General features: G+C 36.1%; 9 protein-coding genes and 3 non-coding genes across 12 annotated transcripts; 6 read left to right on the forward strand and 6 right to left on the reverse strand.

Moving 5' to 3' along the window:
- The first annotated feature begins 6 nt into the window (after positions 1-6).
- On the forward strand, positions 7-1,203 carry SPOG_03616 (developmentally Regulated MAPK Interacting protein). Its single transcript, XM_013165879.1, has one exon. The coding sequence runs from the start codon at positions 561-563 to the stop codon at positions 1,050-1,052; it is 492 nt and encodes a 163-aa protein (XP_013021333.1). The 5' UTR covers positions 7-560; the 3' UTR covers positions 1,053-1,203.
- Positions 1,204-1,362: 159 nt separating this feature from the next.
- On the reverse strand, positions 1,363-2,342 carry SPOG_03617 (But2 family protein). Its single transcript, XM_013165880.1, has one exon. It carries the CDS (start codon positions 2,002-2,004, stop codon positions 1,525-1,527), a length of 480 nt encoding a protein of 159 aa, XP_013021334.1. The 5' UTR covers positions 2,005-2,342; the 3' UTR covers positions 1,363-1,524.
- A 470-nt stretch (positions 2,343-2,812) lies between these two features.
- On the reverse strand, positions 2,813-2,883 carry SPOG_16103. Its single transcript has one exon. It is a non-coding gene; the product is annotated as a tRNA-Gly (tRNA).
- Positions 2,884-3,259: 376 nt separating this feature from the next.
- On the reverse strand, positions 3,260-3,331 carry SPOG_16104. The gene has a single exon. It is a non-coding gene; the product is annotated as a tRNA-Pro (tRNA).
- Positions 3,332-3,841: 510 nt separating this feature from the next.
- On the reverse strand, positions 3,842-5,043 carry SPOG_03618 (uncharacterized protein). Its single transcript, XM_013165881.1, has one exon. The coding sequence runs from the start codon at positions 4,899-4,901 to the stop codon at positions 4,044-4,046; it is 858 nt and encodes a 285-aa protein (XP_013021335.1). The 5' UTR covers positions 4,902-5,043; the 3' UTR covers positions 3,842-4,043.
- A 1,394-nt stretch (positions 5,044-6,437) lies between these two features.
- Positions 6,438-7,920, reverse strand: SPOG_03619 (FAD-binding domain-containing protein; the record flags this gene model as incomplete). Its single annotated transcript, XM_013165882.1, has 2 exons — positions 6,438-7,740; positions 7,877-7,920. The coding sequence occupies 2 exons, from the start codon at positions 7,918-7,920 to the stop codon at positions 6,438-6,440; spliced, it is 1,347 nt and encodes a 448-aa protein (XP_013021336.1).
- Positions 7,921-8,688: 768 nt separating this feature from the next.
- SPOG_03620 (uncharacterized protein) lies at positions 8,689-8,878 on the forward strand (the record flags this gene model as incomplete). Its single annotated transcript, XM_013165883.1, has 2 exons — positions 8,689-8,745; positions 8,777-8,878. The coding sequence occupies 2 exons, from the start codon at positions 8,689-8,691 to the stop codon at positions 8,876-8,878; spliced, it is 159 nt and encodes a 52-aa protein (XP_013021337.1).
- Positions 8,879-9,671: 793 nt separating this feature from the next.
- SPOG_03621 (NADH:flavin oxidoreductase/NADH oxidase) lies at positions 9,672-12,780 on the reverse strand. Its single transcript, XM_013165884.1, has one exon. The coding sequence runs from the start codon at positions 12,632-12,634 to the stop codon at positions 11,423-11,425; it is 1,212 nt and encodes a 403-aa protein (XP_013021338.1). The 5' UTR covers positions 12,635-12,780; the 3' UTR covers positions 9,672-11,422.
- A 439-nt stretch (positions 12,781-13,219) lies between these two features.
- SPOG_16105 lies at positions 13,220-13,334 on the forward strand. Its single transcript, XR_001203048.1, has one exon. It is a non-coding gene; the product is annotated as a 5S ribosomal RNA (ribosomal RNA).
- Positions 13,335-13,978: 644 nt separating this feature from the next.
- SPOG_03622 (uncharacterized protein) lies at positions 13,979-14,734 on the forward strand. The gene has a single exon (XM_013165885.1). The coding sequence runs from the start codon at positions 14,432-14,434 to the stop codon at positions 14,702-14,704; it is 273 nt and encodes a 90-aa protein (XP_013021339.1). The 5' UTR covers positions 13,979-14,431; the 3' UTR covers positions 14,705-14,734.
- A 692-nt stretch (positions 14,735-15,426) lies between these two features.
- Positions 15,427-17,184, forward strand: SPOG_03623 (phthalate transporter; the record flags this gene model as incomplete). The annotated part of the gene is made up of 2 exons (XM_013165886.1): positions 15,427-17,011; positions 17,054-17,184. 2 exons carry the CDS (start codon positions 15,427-15,429, stop codon positions 17,182-17,184), a joined length of 1,716 nt encoding a protein of 571 aa, XP_013021340.1.
- A 635-nt stretch (positions 17,185-17,819) lies between these two features.
- Positions 17,820-18,529, forward strand: SPOG_03624 (hsp16-like protein). Its single transcript, XM_013165887.1, has one exon. The coding sequence runs from the start codon at positions 17,919-17,921 to the stop codon at positions 18,348-18,350; it is 432 nt and encodes a 143-aa protein (XP_013021341.1). The 5' UTR covers positions 17,820-17,918; the 3' UTR covers positions 18,351-18,529.
- The last annotated feature ends 1,262 nt before the right edge of the window (positions 18,530-19,791 follow it).

The raw sequence follows: 19,791 nt of genomic DNA on the forward strand, positions 1-19,791 counted from the left end.
GCTGTTACGAACTTCAATATTGTTCATGTATATATGTAAATATCACCGACCGTCACCCGCTGCTATTGGTAAATGTTGCGCTATTGCTAGTGTATATGCTTTTGATGGAATTGGAACCCGAATAACATCTTTATGCTTGCTTGCGGTACGATTATGTTTATTGCTAACTTGGATGCTTTCTTTCATCCTCATATCAACCAAACCCGCATTGAAGACCAAGAAGAAGCCTTCATTGCTTAAAGTGTGTCAGCTTCAACCAAAAGGGAACGCGAGCATTGATCAGAAGTAACGCTTCCATCAAAAATGGCGGGTAATCTTGAAAAATTCCTGATAAGGTTTTCTGTCTGTATAAGCCCTCAGGGAAACCAAAAGTATACCATTTTCCTCAATTACACGAAATCCAAATACATGTAAAGAAATAAACAAACAAAAAAATAGCTTTGATTAAACAGCCTGTCGTTCATTATCGATCTTTGAATTTACATTTCCTATTTGTTTGTTTGTTTGTTTGTTTATAATATAGGATCAGTATTTGTCTATAAATAGACCGACCACGCTTCATGAATCCATTTAGTAAAAAATCATTATTGTCGATATTTTTTTCTTTCGTATTTGTATATTTTAACCCTTCAATCGGTGAACATCTCTACCTTGTCTCCTTGAATCATTTCACTCATAAACTATCTTTTGTCTCTTTCAAAATGATGCTATCAAAGCTGGTATTATTCGCATTTATCGCCTACTCTATGGCTATACAAATCACAAATCCTACAACATTTGAACAGTGGAAAACTGGCGAGGATCACACGATTACCTGGAATTTTGTCAATACAGACAAGGATATTGTGGGAATATATTTAAGCAACTATTTCAGGTATCCTCCCTTTACCAAGTTCCTTGCGACGGTTTCTGTATCAGATGGCAGCTATACCACCGACACTACCAATTGGCCAACTGGTGGAGGCTATCGCATCAACATAGGCAACCCCAAGCATGATGAGGAAATATATGCTCAATCAGAGGAATTCATTCTTACAGCGCCAGGAGCTTAAAGCAGTAATCCAGCTCTCATCTGTTACACTATTCGAACGCAACTTTTTTCTATTGAAAGCTCTACTAACAGTCTCTCATCTCCTAGCAGACATACATCTGAAACGAGTAGACAGTAACTTGGCAATAATAATATGTATATATATTCCAGAAAAATTGTTAAGTAAAGTTCAAGACCATTAAACCGTAAAGTTTGCTTTACAAAATGTAAAAAAAAAAAGACAACAGGAACCTATCACTCTTCCTTAGAGGATTGGAATACATTCTTCCACTCGTTACGTTATTATGAAAATTACAGAAAATGATTGAAAAGTTGGATAAAATAGATATAAAATGCTTCAATTGATGCAAATAATGATTGTATGCAAATGTAAAAATTAGCTAATGGTCGAAGTTATCGAGTTGAATCGATAACATAGACGTTGTGCAAAAGGGTATGAAATGGAATTCGAAAAGTTCAAAAAAGAACGGCATTTAAGGAAAGGCAGCCAAAGGATAAATATAAGTACAGTCAGCATTGCCATTACCCTTTCCGTAGTAGATTTGATAAACATCGTTGGTATTGGGAACAGGGCATGCTACAGGGTAATCATTGTTCAAGCTGAGTTCATATAATTGGGAATTTTCCTTCTTAGCTTCGAAACCTGACACAGGAGATCCAGAGGATTCGAAAACAAGGGCGCCATCCTTGTCAATAGAAGCAGCCTTGTTTTCATGGAACAGCTCTCCATTTTTGAGATTAAAATGGGGATTACCGTCAGAATTATCGTATTTGCTCAAGTAGACATGACCAGATTGACCAACTTCGAATGTGCGTAGGTGGACATGAATGTTACCAGAGTGACTACTCACGATACCAAATTGTTTGTCAAGAGACGATGTTGAAGCTGGAGCAGCCAACGTAGAGGTGGCTCCAAGAAGAGTAAGGAAGACAGCAGACAAGGAAAACTTCATTTTAATAGTAGCTTGAAATGAAAAAAAAAAAAAAGATATGTTGTTCAAAACTGAATTAAATATGATACAAAAAGATGGATTCTTTTTCGATGATATCTGACAAGTTGGAAGGAAATCTCAGGCTTTATATATTAACTGTAGCAAGAAACACTTCGTCATAAAAGATAAGAGGAAATTGTACAAATCATACCACCATGGAACTAGGAACAACTTAACGGACGTAAACAACGAACCAGAACTGACTTGTCAACTTACATTGAATTAACCCGAGTCTTAAAGTCCGACATTAAAGTCGGAGCTAGGAGAAACAAGCGATGATGGTGGTAACAACTTTATCATGTGCTGAGTCAAAAGTTTTTCGGTTGTTATACCCCGCAGCTTTTTTGCAAACCGAGCCAACGAGCGTGTGGCACGAAGCTAAATACATGCGATTGATAATTCATGTTGTCACATATGTCATGTCGCTGTCGGCCACGTGTTCATCTTTATTATATTAGCTGGTGAAGATAATTTATCATGTTACCAAGTAAACAAAGGATGAAAACATGATGCAGAATGAAATGGGGACCAAAATGATAGAACAAAGAAAATGATTACGTTGACTCCGTAGAAAAAGCTGTGTAAACCACATACTTACAGTCGAAATCTACAGACTGGAAGAATCGACGGGTCAGACCGTTATTACTATTCATTTACGTAGCACCAGGTAATCCAATTGAGGTTGTTTATTCCATTAGAAACTCAATATTATACGGCGCGTGATTTCTGTTGTGGTTTTCTTGTTCTTTTACAAATAAAAACCAAAACTTGCATCAGCCGGGAGTCGAACCCGGAGCGAATGCTTGGAAGGCATCCATGTTACCGCTACACCACTGATGCGGCATATTAAAACTCACGGCCTCGTTCAATACATTCCGTTAAAGTACTATATCTTTTGAAGAGTTAGTACTTTTTTCGTTGTTCAAGACTGTCAATAAATTATGAACTAGGCTGAAATTAATTGCTGTCTGCGTACGCGGATGCTTAGGCATGATTACTTGAGCAATCACAAACGACATCTACAAATTTCGTTCTGAATTTGTCGAATAAAAAATGAAAAAAAAAAATAACCACTTGGCCAAATTTGCGTTCGTCGTTAAAAGTTCTCGTCCTCACAAGTCCCCATGGGTCTTATGCTTTTCTGCCATGAAAGAACTCACTTTTTCGCTATTCATAGCATTGACCAAATAATGACAAGTTAAAAAAGTTGTAAGTTGGGCTGTTCTGGGAATCGAACCCAGGACCACCATCACCCTAAGATGGTATCATACCACTAGACCAAACGGCCAAACCGATAGTTTAAGCTGCCATACGTATATATTCAATCTTAATCATTCAAAAACAGGCAACTGTTTGATACCATAATCCTTTGATCAAAGAGTCATTTAACAAAATCTCTTTTTTTTTTGTCTACCATCATACGTAAGACGTTACTGCAAACTTACACATTCCTTTGTACATTGAGCACACTGTTATTGTTCACCGTTTGCTATGATGAACGATATGGCTCCTCCAAAAATTGGTTGTTACCGAAGAAGTAACAAATGCAAAACGTTTGGTAGGAAGAAACTAATTATGGAATCCCAAGTCCAGACTATCTGCTTTTACCCTTTTCTTTTCTGTTTGTCACTTTTTTAAGAATAAATAAATCATATAAAACAGTGCATGAAAACAAAATAAATGCAGATGCTCTATATGGGTATGACTTGGCGTGTATATTCTGTATTTGTTGAACGCACGAAAAGGATGAACAAGACATACAATTTCATTATAAACCTAATTTGTCTATCAAAGGGATCGTAAAACACCTACCTGACCGCAAGCACATCACAAGTACCACTCAAAACATTAGAAGCAGCAAGATCTGTGAGAATCCTATGAATGTGTTTGCTGAAAAGATTACAATTTACAATGCCATCTGGCTTATATCCTTCGACATCTTTGTAACCTTCTCAACAACAATGACTCTATTTTAACTCCAGCTACTAGTTCCCTCTTTATCACCGAAAACTCAACATAATCAAACCAAAAGCTAAGCAAATGTACAGCAATCTACTTGCTTTGTGAGTTGAGGTTAAAGATGGTACCAACTCAGTTTGGTTCACAACCCGTTTATTAGAAATCGGTTTTAAGTTTGGCGGGATAAAAGACATATTTGTGTGTCTTGCAGTGTTTTCTTGTTGTTTTTCAAAATAGTCCATAAATTCTTCTTTATGTTTGAAATGTTTGTCTTTGCCCCAATGATAAGTAAAACCAGAACCATTTTTTTCTGGGGTTATTTCCGTTCTCAAGTAATCAAACATACAAGTTTGATTCCCATCACAGGGATACAAGTAGCTTTCGTATCCTACATAAGGTTCATTTTTATTATCTTTCACACTTGAATTCAAATAACCATATGTCAAGTTTGGGGTTATTATATAGTAAGTTTGGGTCGACAAGGCTGATAATGAATTGTTGATTACATGGGATGAATCGTTCATGAGAATATTGACTTTGTTTATGCTTTTTGACAAGCTGAAGCATGTTGGTGAATCTCCAGAGTAGCATGTAGGCTCGTCGTCTCCTACGTACATACACGTCACGCTGGTATTATCTGCGGGAACAGTCAAAATCGAGCTAACATTTTCCATATACGAGTTAATTCCTTGTCCGTCAACAGGAGGAGGATTTTGAATAAAAGAAAGGTTTCCAATGCAGTTGAAATCATATGGAAAAGCTTGGATATAAAATGGGTAGTTAGCAATTTTCGCACTTGCATTGGTATTATTTTCTAAAGATAAAGGATCATAAGCGACCCATGCCCGCGCGAGTGAAAAGCAGAGTGCAAGGGTTAGTATGCAGATAGAATACTGCATTTTTTAGAAAAAGTAGCGATGCAAACGGTAATCGTAGAAAAAAAGATGAAAAGTTTGATCCTTCGTTTTCGTTTACAATGATACAATGAAACAATAATGGTTTATTTCGTTTCGCTATCGCTTTGCACTTTTTGAATTTAAAATTACGGGTGAACCGAAACGCATACCGTACCATCCAAATTTTTTGTCCACTTCGCTTTTAGTAGTCACGCTGCGTTGGTTAAAAGTTTCACTTTGGCAATTGGAAAGTACTTGCTCAATTTCACTTATTTCACTTATTTCAGCTATTTTTTATGATTATGTTTTAACCATTATTTGAATTCCTTGTTCTCTGCTTCGTCTTCTAGCGTCCATTTTGTAGACCTACATAAGTTAGTATTTCAAGCGCAAAACACAAAAGCATTCTGCACAAGGTTTCGTATGTTTCGAGCGAGCAAAGCAGGAACTCGCTTGTGTTTTCTTTTATGGAAATATTCACTGAGTTGAGTTGAGTTGGGTTGGGTTGTTTCAACGGATTCGCATTTCATTTTTGTAATGCGAATCTGTTGAAAATATAAAAATAAAATTTTAAAAGAATCATATTTAATTTAATTCAATTTAAAGAAAGAACGAGGTTGCGTATACGATGATTCTTGTGATCCTTTTCTTTTCTATCAATTTTTTTTTTACGATTTTTATAAGTACAAATATTTTCGTGTAGAAATTAAGAACAATATACAAACAAAACAAAGTCTCATATAACATCCTGAAGCAATTTCGAGAATGCACAGCAAGTTCATTCGAGCTGGATTGAACCTGGCTGTTAAGTATCGATATAGATGAGAAAAAAAATTTAAGGCATATCATGCTTAACAACATATGTCTACGGCCATACCTAGATCAGTTCCCGTCGATCACTGCAGTTAAGTGAAAACGTCTGATGGCCTCGTTTGTACTATGGTTGGAGACAACATGGGAATCTGGGGTGCTGTAGGCTCTCATAATCTCTAAATTTTCTAGCAGTTTTGCTATTTGGTTTGGCCTATGAGTTTTGATTTTCATTAGCTTTCAATCTTTTGTTGAACTCTCGGATACTGGTTTCCTTATTATATGATTACTTGAACATTGCTGCTTTTAATTTCAATTAACCAGAAATGCAATGAGAAAGCTTTTGCATCTCATACTTGCTTTCACGCTTATATATGCATATTGTCATTCTCCCTTATTGTAGTGTTGTGTCATTGTTTTTTAAAAAAGAGATAAATTGTTAATAAATAGCCTGTAAATCATTCAGAGTCATTGCCGTTCATTGACTATGAATCCATCACATGCTCTTTCAATTCAATCACTTCCTTCTAAGAATCATAAATAAGTTTTGCAGAACGTACAGAAAGAAAGAAAGAGCCATTTAAAAATTAGGACTATATACTGCAAAAGAAGAAACCCTGATAGGAAAACATTTTGCATACGCGAATTCATATTAAGTAAAAGAGTGTTGTCGCGATATCATAGCTAAAAACAGAAAAAAAAAGAACAAACCAGAATCAAGAGCGGAAGTCACATTTCTTCGTAATGTTGAAACAAATCATCTGAAGTTGTTACACATGAGGTGACATTCTTTTTGACATGTTTCAAGAAGCTCTCTGAACCGCAAGTCGCAATGGCAGCGGTCTGCCCTTGTGTTTCTTCCAAGCATGATTTCAAATAGTGATCAAAAAGAGGACGACCATCTAAAAGTCGGAGATATAAATTTTTGTTTGATATGAACTGAATATCCGGAATCTCCCTGTATGAATAACTGTTTGTAAAGTGACAAGTTATGTCTAGTTGAATCTGACTCTCGTCCTTCATGAGTTCTTTCAATAAGTTGAAAATAGCTACGAAAAGGGATTTCGATCTGCAGCTCCAGACAAACGTAATTTTCTTTGTTTTTGACGACTTTGATTGAATGATGTCTTTTAAAAGCGGCAGAGTATATGTAATACCAACACCACTCGACAGGAAAAGTACATATGAATAGTTATTGTAAAGATTCGTCGTAGGGCCATAGGGTCCATCCATCAACACAGTCATTTGATGACTGGGTACGTCCAAAGAAGTAGGGGACCACGACCAGGAAGAGGGTTGTTTTTCTGAATGCTCACTTTTACAAGAAGAACTTTCCAGACCAAGCTTTCCCTCTTCCTCATGCAGGACCTGTTTTACAGATCCACTCTTTTTAACATGGCCAGCAAGGCGTTTCGTGAAACCTGTCCGTACCGCAATCATCATCTCAACATAATCGCCAGTGGGCGAACTCACCATGGTAAAGGGATGCAATTGCCAGTAACTGAGAGAAGGAATATTCAAATAGACATGGCTTCCAGCCGCCCAGGGTAAGGAAAAAAATAATGATTTCGGTTTTGGTCCTCGCAAGTAAATCAAATCATCATCCCAGAGGAAGATCTGAAACTTGGAAGAATTTAAAAAACTTCGCAATATACGCAGACCACGATCAAAGGCATACAGGGATACACACACTTTCATATAAACAGCGGCATTCTGGCTGTGAAGCCAAATGCTACACAATAATCCGATGCTGCAAAGGTGGTGCAAAACAAAAAACCATTCATAATATTTTTTCCGGATGAATGAGATACTGCTTGTAGCAATGACAACCGTAAAGGTTATGATTGCGTATCCTGTTAAATACATTCCGCTCGCCAAGCGGTAATGAACATTATCAGCGACGGCAATTCCTATGTACCCAATTCCATGAATGAGTCCAAACAACAATGCAAAGATGGACAACCGACGATGAATGTAATTCAATTTTTCATGGGACGTGAGAAGCATCAGAGCAAAGGGATTGTTTTTTAAACTAAAGAGGTATGTTACAATATAAAGAGCGCAAGCTAGATAAGCAAAACGAGAACAAACGGAATCTCTATTCCAATTTTTTTTTGCATTATTTTTTGAACCAAGTTTAGGAGTCTCTTCACCTATAAAAGGAATACTTACGGCGCAAACCAGTAGCACAAATATTATGGTAAGTAGCCATTTGGTTGTCACTAAATGCAAGTAGTAGTTTCGGAAAAAGATGTAAGTTTTGGCTAGAAAATTCTGTTTTTTTTTATGGTTTTCCGGAAAATTCATTAATTGACTTGACTTGTAGCAAACGCGAGTGCGCTCAACCAAGAATAAAAAACCAAACAGTATTAGCAACCCCAGTATCAGACAAATGTAGATGATAGCATATTTGTGATGAGCCGTGAGGGTCATGGTTGGGTTGAATTGACTTGGTAAAACGTAAAACGCAAAAAGAACGGAATGCAATGAAAGGAAAGAAAGTCAATAGAAGTGAATAAGTCGCTAAAAACTGTTTATTCCCAATCAATCAAAAGTGTTTTATTTTTGTCCAATATTGAATTCACTTGTGATTGTGCATACCACGCTGGCAGCAAAACGTACGCTGTCGCCGTCAAAATAATTCTAACTTAAGGGATATCCGAGTCCTGTAGACAATTGGTGAAAACCTGTTTTCGTCGTCTTAAAATATGCAAGCGTTGAGGGAATTCTTGAATTAGTTTTGCTAGAAAAGCATTCTTTTTATAATTTCTCATGATTACTAATCTATTCTCAATCAATTTTAACTCACTCTTCATTGGAATCAACGATCTTTTGTGCTTAATAAGCTGTTGTAACAGGAATCAAAATTGCTCAACTCAAAACAAGGAGGAACGAATAATAATAAGTTTGATAAATAATTGATTAAAAAATTCAATGAAACTCAAGCACATAAACGACATCACTCAAAACACTCGTATACATGCCTGAAAGAGATTTTCTTTCGACTCAATGGAACGCCTCTTACAAGCACTATGAGGTAATTAACAAGTTAATAATATTAATATAAGCAAGATAGAAATGCAAGCGATGCGTGCAACGTAAAAGCTGCTATCAACGCGTTAGGACGACATGGCTTTTATGATGGTGGTGGTGGTGGTGTTAGTCAGTAGGCAAATAAGGGCAGACGAATTCATCCTTTGTGAGTGTAGGAGAATACCAACAAATCTTAATGTTCCCAAAAGTTCTTTCTTTTCTTCCAATAAAGGTTCATTTAAATGTCTCTCACCATAATTAAGCCGCCATTAACATTTGAACAAGTGCTGTTACTTAGTACAAAGTATAATTTACACAGAAATTAATAACATTCAAATAAGAGGAGTTAACAATTAAGTTTTTCCTACTTTTCAACAGAGTAGGCGACAAGAAGGACAAGGCCTCCCCGATTTGGCGGGGAAAGAATCTGTTAATCCATATTTAGGAGAAAACAAAAATTAGAAGATACAGCTTGCTCTTCAAAATGAGCTTAAAATTTTTGAGAATGAAACGTACAAAGCTTGACAAATGATGGTGAAGGCAATGAAACCATCGATATCGTAAATCTATATAATAATGATAATATAGTGTACTATATTTTGAACCTTTATACGAGTTAATAAAAGTATATATGCATTATACCACACATATAAAAGATTAACTAGAATATCTAAGCTCATTCGTGGTTTCTGCAGCCTGAACTCAGTCATAAAAGTAATGTTAGAAACATGTCGCCATAAAAGTTCGTTATGTAAATTTGTTTGCAAAAACACGCGTCATCTAAGTCCTCAAAAAGTTGGTCATAAATAAATTTTGGACGTGATGCAAGCTATTGAAAACCTTTAAATCAATCTTAATATATTGTCTATTGATGCTCATATTTACAAGAGATAATTTAAATAGGTAATAATCTACCAAAAAAGATGAAAATGACTTTGAGGATTTATCTATAAACGATGCCTATAGACCAAACTTTAATTAACAATTACACCACTCTTCCGAGCGCTTTATAGTATTTTTCGTATTATTTATTATTATGTATTGTTATCCAATACGAGATTTTTGCTGTGATGGTATAAAATACTATTCCATGAAAAGATTAAAACCTCAATAGGTAATAACATTACAATAGTTGTCTATAAAGTAATGAGAAGGGAATTTAAAGCAGGTAGTGAGGCGGGATGGAGCGTGAAGTAGTCCAGGTGCATATTAAAAGGAAAGGTGGTGCCGGGGTTGCTATTGGTATCGACGGAGATGGAATGAGACACAGTTGGATTCGCAACCAGATGTCGAGCTCGGTCTAGTTTATAGGAGTCGCCGAGTAAGGGAATGTGGTTTTGGCGAAAAGATCTCCGTTTAACAATTCTTCGCTAGTGAATGGTTCACTTCGGTAGGTTTTGAAAAAAGATGCATAATCTGACCTTGGCGAGTCATATCCATTGTGCTATGCCGGTCGACAAAGGTGAGCAGGAGGCCGCCGGTGATGAATTTGACTCGGACCACTCTCGAAATAGTGCTCTCGTCATATAATTATAGGTGATTTCACAAGTGTGAACTTTCAACATAACTCTTTGAAGCTTTGCAGAAATCAGCGAACTATAAAAGCCTTTCAACGTTTTCAAAATGCAGAAACGACTTTAGCATCAATATTTAGGGTTCTAAGATTTATAATATTCAAAAGTCTGTTAATCGCTTGGACATCATAGTTTTTTGACTAATGATCATCCAGTACTCGTCGGTTGAAGATTTATTGCAAGGTAGTACTTTGATGATCAGTAATGCTGATACTTTAATGTTACAGCAACAACATTGAATCTCCCCTCTAATTCATGATTCAAAGTTTACCGCTATGCCCTTACATTCTAAGGACAGCTACAATCAGACTTTTCTCATTACAATCATATCACAGGATTTTCACAGTTCAGTATAGCGAATGAATAAATTTTTGTGAATCATCACCCATGTAACTTTTTTTTCATATCATTGTAGCATTCGCCCTGGTACTGTAAAGTTTAACCAAATCGACAAGGGTGCGTCGATTCCTAACTAGACGAAACCAGAGAATTGGTACTGCAGACCAGCAAAGGATTAAACTCAGGCCGTTCAAAGTTTGTCCTTTAACCAATAGTTTCATTAAAAACAAAAGATATGCCATATCCAGTAAGATATCTTGCGCATTGTTCTCTGATTAAATGTTCTATATCGTTCTCCACACAGGTATTAGTTGGTAAACCTCCATCTGGATCATTTACGTTTGAAGAAGGAACGGAAGAAACTTGAAAACCCATTGTTCTTCCTTGTATATAATCTGTTCTGGTTGACCTCATGTTGATCCGGCTGAGTTTCACTTTAATCTCACCTAGACTCCTGTCTGAACGGTCCATGCCTCTTTGAGACCAACGAGGAGGCTCTTCATCATCTATGTTGGCTAATTCGGCTTGTCTTTTAGATTGCTTGATGTTGCGGCATCAATTGTAGCTTCATGAACATTATTTTCTAATCATCTTCTCTTTAGCGCTATGTCAAAGTCTTCGACGAAGTGTATGATGGCAGCGGATGATTGTTGCGAAGAAAGAAAAATTCAATTAATTGAAATTCAGATCGTTGATTGAAACAAACATACGTAACCGAAAATAAATACCCTTTCCACATGAAATAAGTCTATAATTGTCATGAAACATTCAAATTAATGAAACAGGACGCCTCTCCTTCTCCGTTTCTGGGTCAAACTGCAATTCTTTGCCATAGCTTGGAAATGTATTATAGCCATAGTTGTGAGCAACATAAAACAAAGGACGAACGTAAGGAGTAAGCTTAAGACCTTTCCTCAATCTCTCTATTAAATCTGGGTTCGACGTGAAATATCTCGAAAATGCAATCATAGTACGGTCGTCACCATCCACATCAGCCTTCAAACCCTTAAACTCTGGACTGTCATAGGTATAATTACCAGTTTGCAAAATAGCCCCCTTCCACAATTGCTTGATAAAGTCATTGGAACCAACAATGTCAGAAAAGTTTACATCTATATTATTGTTGACCCTAGGTTCCACAATGGAAAGATAAGCAAGCTGCTTGCCGTTGTTTGTGCGCTTTTGAAGTTCATTTACCACATAACTAAATGTGGTAATAGGATGTACAGTATCTTCTTCAGCTTTCATTCCTTGGAATTTAGCCCAAGGAGACAATCTGATTGCAAGCTTTTCAGCGCCGATTGTGTCACTTAAAAGGTCAATAATCTCAAGCACGATCCTTGCACGCTTTTCAATGGAACCACCATAGTTATCTGTTCTTTGATTCGTAGCGGGCTGTAAGAATTGATCAAGCATGTATCCATGAGCACTATGAATTTCCACGTAATCAAATCCTGCTTCCATAGCATTGATTGCTGCATTCTTGTAATCTTCATAAATAATGCCCTTGATTTCCTCTTCAGTCAATGCTCTCACAGGATTGCCTGCAGTTTCTGCAGCCTTTTTAGAGTCTTCGCTTTCATATAAAGCAGAGGGAGAAATCAAGTCCAAACCGTGCTTTTTCAAAAGTTCTGGAGATCCAACTCTTCCTGCTGACCAAAGCTGACACGCCATATAACTCCCTCTAGCATGTACTGCATCAGTAATCTTTTTCCATCCTTGAACATGTTTGTCATTCCAAATACCAGGAATGTTAGGGTATAAGCCAGCACGAAGCGATATTAAGGTGGCTTCTGAAATGAGCAAAGAACCAGGAGTTTGTGCTCTATCAGAATAGTGTTGTAGCATCAAGTCACTTGGAGTATGATCATCTGCAGCACGCAACCTTGTTGTAGGAGCAAAAACGATTCTTTGATTTATCTTATTTTTACCGATAGTAATTGGTTTAAATAAATTGGTATTTTCTAAGCCAGCGGTCATTTTTTGATACCAACTTATTTCAACCAAGGTATGGAACTGTTGAAAGTGAATTGCTGAGGTTGTACACGGAAAACATAAAAAAAGGTTAGATCCAATGGAAATGTTACCAGCAGCCACTTCGTCAAAATGATAAGCTTATGTCAGCCGAAACTATTGTGATATGTTCATTGGAACAAAAAAGTTTTATATCGAAAATATATTGTACAAACAAATTGTTTTTTGTTTAGCCGAATTATTATCATTTTCAAGAATCTCAATTGGGGTATCTATTATATATAAATGTGGAATTATTCAAAACCAAAAATGAACAAGCAATGAAACAGAGTTGGAACATCTCTTGAATGTAGTCGTTGAAATCTAAAAGATCAAGAAGGTTCGAAAACTTCTTTCGTTCCCATTACAGATCTTCTATTTATTTACACAAGTTCATTGGTAAATATGTCTTTTAAAAACTAACAACTATATAAAAAATTCAGCATGCTGACTGGCGCTTTAGCATATACAGAAATAGCAGCTTGCTGTCATAATGCATTAAGCAAAGAAGAATCTCAATATAATACTACATAATTAGAGATATCCCTGTCTACGGCCATACCTAGGCGAAAACACCAGTTCCCGTCCGATCACTGCAGTTAAGCGTCTGAGGGCCTCGTTAGTACTATGGTTGGAGACAACATGGGAATCCTGGGTGCTGTAGGCTTTCTCTTTTATTTTAAACATTATTATTTTGAATTTTCAACGTTTTAATTGATTCGCAAAAAAAAGAAATCATACGCACCCTTTTCCTTTTAGGTGCCCAAAAGATATGCAGTAGACCAGAGGTTGAAGAATAATGCTATTAACTTCCCAGTTTTCAGTTTTCATTTAGGAACGACTGGCATTGATCCCTGTTTTATGTTTTATTCAAAACTTTTTTCTCTCTAATTCTCTTAGCAATTTTTTATGTCATGAGTTTTATCCTAAAAGTTCTTTGTCCCTCGTCGTCACCTAGAAGCGTATGCACCTCAAGTCTCCGGTCCGTATCCATAGTTAGTGTCTAATCCGGCAGAAGCTTTAGACTCCCTTTTTCTACATACAAAGTTTTGGTGTTTCCCAGATACAGCTACTGTCAGTCCAAGACGATCTGATCTCTCACTACACCAATTCCGTGTCTTACAATGCATACATACCGTCATGATAATAGTTATATTTAATTATCCATTATACTAATTATGTATAGTAATAATGATTTGGTTTAAATAAAATGAATATAACTCACCATTGAAGAAATTCATTTTTACTATAGTGACCCATCTTGATATTATGTATCGGTTATAACAGTGGACAAAACCTAAGACTGATAATAATGACATAGCCACAATAATAGCAGAAAACATTTGCTTGTCAAAAAGTCAAGCATAGACGTTTTATCATGAATAAACTATTAATCAAATGAGCAGTTTTATTTAAAAATTGGTAGGCTTTTCCTCATTTTTCATATTCATTAGGAAGCTGGAAGTTTTATTCAGTATATTTTTAACAGGATAAAACCCTCCGCTTTTTTTTATTTAATTTCTATTTTTCAAATTATTGCGATGTTAATACCTGCCAAAAAAATTCACAATCAGAAATGTTATAAGTAGTCCTACATGGTCAAGCTAAGCACAATGTGGGTCCTGACGAGATCACCGAGCTTGAGATCCAAACTTGATCGATCTAGGATGCTCTCAGGCAGACCAACTTCATGAAGAGCTTTTTCAGCGTCCAATTTTTGGCTAATATCATTGTTTGTTCACACACCCTCGTACATTGCAAACAATGGAAATAGGCTTCCGAGACTATTTTCGAAAAGATATACCAGTCGACATTTGTCCATTGGTTGAAGAAGCAGGGGATTGGCCCTGTGATATTGCACTTGAGCCAGAGAGGCCCGCCAAAGCTTTCCCAATTATGACTTTACGGCTTGTCAAGATGGAGTTTATCCAGCTCGGGAAGGCATCTACCGTGGAGACTACGAGACAAAGATGCAACGATTTAGGACAAGCATTTTCTACTCCTCTTTTTGCTACTTTTCTTCCTTCAACAATTTAGACATAAATATTTGAATGATTTCTACCTATAATTAGTAAATCAGGTTTCATTAAAAACTAAAAACTAAAAAAAAAACAAAAAAAATCAAAAATATCAAAAATCAAAAGTAGTTCTGGGTGAATAACTGGCATTACTCAGCAAAAAAAGAAGAATTTGTCATTTACTGAAAAATATGGAAAACTCTTGAACGTTGATCTCATTTAATTTGATTTCCGTATATCTAATCAACCCGGTGCTAGCATTTACTAACGATAAGGCTCGGTTAGGATTAGAAATCCTCCGTGATACTCACGAATCATAGCGCAATGTAAGCTCGAAGGTAGCATAATCAAGTCTACAGATTTCTAAAAAAACCCACTTATTTACCATTCGAGCATAGATATGACCGCATTTGTTGTACATTTGAAGAGAAGAAAAAGCAATATGTAAGCGTATTAATTGGTTATTTGAGGACTGAAAAAGCCTCAAACGCAAAAAGATAATCAACGAGGTGATTCTCGAATATAAAAAAGACAGAGTGCGATCCCTTCAGCTGGTTAACCTTTTTCATTCTTTTTTGTGTGAGTAATTTCACCATAGAAAAGTCGTATAACAACGACTGCGTTACTCAATTGTTCGTAAACTATTTATTTTGCTCTAAGAAAATAAATAGCGCAATTGCCTAAAAACGATCAAAACAATCTTTTGGAAAGAAGCTACTTTCAGGTCCATTATCCATAATAATGAGCGACGAAACTGACGACCGTCTTACTTATACATATGGGAGTCGAAGTTCACATTCATCCGAACCGGAAGAAGACAAAAAGGGAGTGCAAACATGGACGGTAAAGTCAACTGAATCCAAGGATGATGAATCGAAAGTTGATGATTTGGGACCTCCTCTTCCGTCAAGGACTTTATACTCTTTTTTCTTTGGACCAAGGGTTAAAATACCAAATGATGCTATAGCCACGCAGTATTCGGTTTATGATGACCCACTGGCTCGAGAGACGTATTATCCTATTGATACATACGAAAATAAACATCGGTTCGATCCAGGTTTTCGATGGACATGGGGAGAAGAAAAACGACTTGTAAGAAAAATGGACTTGTTCATTATGCTTTGGACATGTGTAATGTTTTTCGCGCTCGAGTTGGATCGTGCAAACATTAAACAGGCTTTGAGTGATAACTTTTTGGGTGATTTGGGTATGAATACAAATGATTACAACAAAGGAATGATTGTGTTTTATTGTTCCTTTTTGCTTGCCGAATTGCCCTCACAACTGATCAGTAAACGCCTTGGTCCTGACCGCTGGATTCCCACCCAAATTACGTTATGGAGTATTGTTACGATATTTCAAATATTCCTAAAAAATAGGGCTTCTTTTTATGTTACACGGATGCTACTTGGAATTTTAGAAGGAGGATTCATTCCTGATGTAGTTTTGTATCTTTCCTATTTTTACACTGGTTCGGAGCTAAATCTTCGTTTTTCCTTCTTTTGGATTTCCAATTCTATTGCTGATATTTTCGCTTCTTTTTCTGCTGTCGGCATTCTCAAACTAGACGGTCATCATGGGATTGCTGGCTGGCGCTACCTTTTTTTGATTCAAGGCCTTATCACTTTATTCATTGGATTATTATCCTACGGTATGATGCCTTCTGGACCAACCGCTACTGCATCTTGGTTTCGCGGAAGAACAGGTTGGTTTAGTGAGAGACAAGAGAAAATCATTGTGAATAGAGCACTACGAAACGACCCATCGAAAGGAACCATGCATAACCGACAAGCATTAACCCTTAAGCTTCTATGGAAAGCCATTTGTGATTATCATTTGTGGCCTCTGTATGCTATTGGGGTTGGTTTTATGATTCCATATCAAACACCATCCTCATATTTGACCTTAAGCCTTAAAAGTCTAGGATTTTCAACAGTCAAAACTAATCTGCTGGTTCTCCCATCTATATTTTTAAAAATACTACTTTTATTAGCAATCACCTTTTTCAGTGAAATGATTGGAGAAAAAACAATAGTTTGCATGAGTCCGCAATTTTATGTACTACCATTGTTAATTGCATTATACCTTTTGCCTGGGTCCACCAATAAATGGGTGTTGTATGCAATCTCTACTTTGATTGTTGGCACTCCTTACGCTCATGCCTTGCAGGTGGGTTGGAATTCTCAAAACTCGAATTCTGTTCGCACTCGCACTGTTTCCGCCTCATTGTATAACGTTTCAGTTCAGATTGGTAGCATCGTATCTGCCGTAATTTATCGGGCAGACGACGCTCCTCGCTATCGACGTGGAAATCGCGACCTTATTGGTATAACGTGTATGAACATTGTTATTTATTTATTTACAAAAGTCTTTTATGTTCATGTGAACAAGAAAAGAGACAAACTATGGAATGGAATGACGGAGGAGGAGAAAAAACTTTATATTGAAAATACTACTGATGAAGGAAATAAGAGATTAGATTTTCGTTTTGTCCACTGAATTTTTTTTTATCGTTTTGAAGTTTACTACTACTTGATATATTCTATTATGAATGTTCAGAGTAATTCACTTTTAGTATCACCAAGTTATTTCTTATATTTTACCGATTCCCTTTTTTTGCTGGTACTATCGGATTCTTATAAGTTAGTTAGCGTTACTATACGGTGGTAATAATCAAGCAAAGTAATAGAATAAGCAATGAATCAAATTTGATTTAGTTGCATCGAAAGCAATTAATAAAGCCTACAAGTTGGGAGAATAAAATGAATACACACTGTAATTGTCAACGCAAGACGAAAAGTACTGCTTTCTATACATCTCCCATACGTAAAATAAAGTTGGACTACGCGAGAACAATCCATTATCATACAAAAGAGGAAATGGAAACTAATTTTCTTGAATTATCTAGAACTGACGGGCAAAAATAAAGCAACAAGAAATGAAAACCAAGAAACCAAAAGAAAAATTAGCAGAAAGTTTCATTAAAAACAAGTAACTAAAAGGTTCAAAGAACCACGAGGACATTCCTGGAAATACTGGGTGGTGGCAACGTTATTGCGTCTAGAAAGTACTAACTCGATTATGGAATGTTCAGGACCCTTTACTGAGCAAGTATAAATAAGAGAACGGTAGGGTCGAAATCGACAACGACAAACCAAAGGAAAACGACTGTAATTATCATTTGAAATTCTACAAACGATTATTCATTTCTTAAGCGTGCACTAATTATCACAATGTCTCTTCAACCCTTCTTTGATTTGCACCCATTTCAAGACGTCTTTTCTGACTTTTTGAGTTATTCTCCTCGCGTTCAACGCCAGGATCGTGCTGTTGATTTGTCACCTGCCATTGATGTCCATGAAGACAAAGACACGGTTGCTGTTGATGTAGAACTTCCTGGTGTCAAAAAGGAAGACGTTCAAGTTCATTACGACGAAGGAAAACTTACCGTTTCTGGTAAATCCGTGAATGAGCGCAAGAGCGAGGGAGATCGTGGAAACCACAGATGGTCTGAACGTCGCTTTGGATCCTTCTCCCGAACTATCTCCATTCCCAGCAGGATCGATTCCGACCGTATTGAAGCCCAATATTCCAATGGTATTTTGAGTATTGTCTTGCCCAAGATTGAGCAATCTCGCTCCAAGAAACAAATTACCATCAACTGAATTTGAGAAAATTATGATGTATATGAGTTTATGATGAAACGTAATGCTATGGAATATTTTAATGAGAGTTCATGAAAATGCTATTAGCAATGTTATAAGAGAATGATAATGATAATCAATAAATGAATAAATTTTCAATGGTACATAAGAAATAACTCAATAAAAGGTAGTAGCCGTAACTTCAGAAAAATACTATTTTATTGGAGAAATTTAGAAGGAGTAGATAGAGGTCTTATGGAGCCACAGCTATTCAATTTGTAACCCTCATTCCTTCAGATACAGTCATGGCAAAAAAAAATGTAATCTAAAATAAAGATCAACATTCTAGTTAATTATTCATTTTCAATATTGGTATACAATCATAGAAAACTCCAATATTCATCTATAATCATGAGTAAGTAAGCTAGCATTATAAAACATTTTTGATACAGTGACCATCGCTAGAGAACCTATTGACTTGATGTCAACTTTTACCTGAAAATTAGAGGCTATAGCAAAGATTTCATTTTATAAACACGGATTGTCCTTACACATATGGAGGTCACTCCATTCAAAGCAAACGAGCGTTGAGAATATATGGTATCATTTCGGATTTGAATAATTGGGACGAAATTGCTATTACTAGCTGTAATTAAATTAATAAATTATTATTTCTTCAGGAATTTTATTCCGTCTTATACTACACTCAATGGTTTTTGTCCATTATTCTACTGGTAAGAGTTAACAGTTCGTAACGTGCGCTATTTCCAAACAAATTTATGAAAGCCCTTGTGGTCGATTTAAGAAATTGAGTTTGATTTATTAAAAGGTATATGTATAAATGCACCAAGTTTCATGTTGCTTCCAACAGTTGCACTAACGAGACCCTGACACTCAGACGATTTTGATTTAACTTAGCAATAATGGTTGGACGAAACTTGGTAAGGCATTATTGAAGTTGTTATGCTGTAGACAGATCAAGTTGATGATTATTTAGCTTATATATATACAATACTATAGTAGTATCTGTGTTGCGATAAATTTTTTTATCAAAGTATGCCAAATAAATTGACTTCTGTGTAGTAAAGGAAACAATTAGTCAGATAAGTAAAAACTATACTGCAAATTCCAAAAGAAGTAATATTTAAATTTCAGTTAAATTATAAGGCAGCAAAGGCTCGCTAATCGTGGCTTCGTCGCTACTTTCATGTGATTGCAAAGTTCATTATATTATACTTTAGAGCTTATATTCATCTGAGCTCGCCATACGTGCGTGCAAAGTATAATCTTTTGAATGAGAGAATATATTGTTATGGACATCAGCAAAAATTAGTTATGGCCATTTGTCATAATTGGATCCCTCGTTAGCATTCATAATATAACAATTTGTTATAAGAATGGAATATTAGCTAATATCAGTTAATATTCATAAGCTTAAAGAATTGTGCTTGATAATAAGTAA

This window comes from Schizosaccharomyces cryophilus (assembly GCF_000004155.1).
Source record: "Schizosaccharomyces cryophilus OY26 unplaced genomic scaffold supercont4.1, whole genome shotgun sequence".
NCBI classification, from domain to species: Eukaryota; Fungi; Ascomycota; class Schizosaccharomycetes; order Schizosaccharomycetales; family Schizosaccharomycetaceae; genus Schizosaccharomyces; species Schizosaccharomyces cryophilus.

Coding starts and splice junctions, on each gene's coding strand:
- SPOG_03616 (XM_013165879.1), top strand. CDS start 561: ATGAATCCATTTAGTAAAAAATCATTATTGTCGATATTTTTTTCTTTC.
- SPOG_03621 (XM_013165884.1), bottom strand. CDS start 12,634: ATGACCGCTGGCTTAGAAAATACCAATTTATTTAAACCAATTACTATC.
- SPOG_03618 (XM_013165881.1), bottom strand. CDS start 4,901: ATGCAGTATTCTATCTGCATACTAACCCTTGCACTCTGCTTTTCACTC.
- SPOG_03622 (XM_013165885.1), top strand. CDS start 14,432: ATGGAAATAGGCTTCCGAGACTATTTTCGAAAAGATATACCAGTCGAC.
- SPOG_03624 (XM_013165887.1), top strand. CDS start 17,919: ATGTCTCTTCAACCCTTCTTTGATTTGCACCCATTTCAAGACGTCTTT.
- SPOG_03617 (XM_013165880.1), bottom strand. CDS start 2,004: ATGAAGTTTTCCTTGTCTGCTGTCTTCCTTACTCTTCTTGGAGCCACC.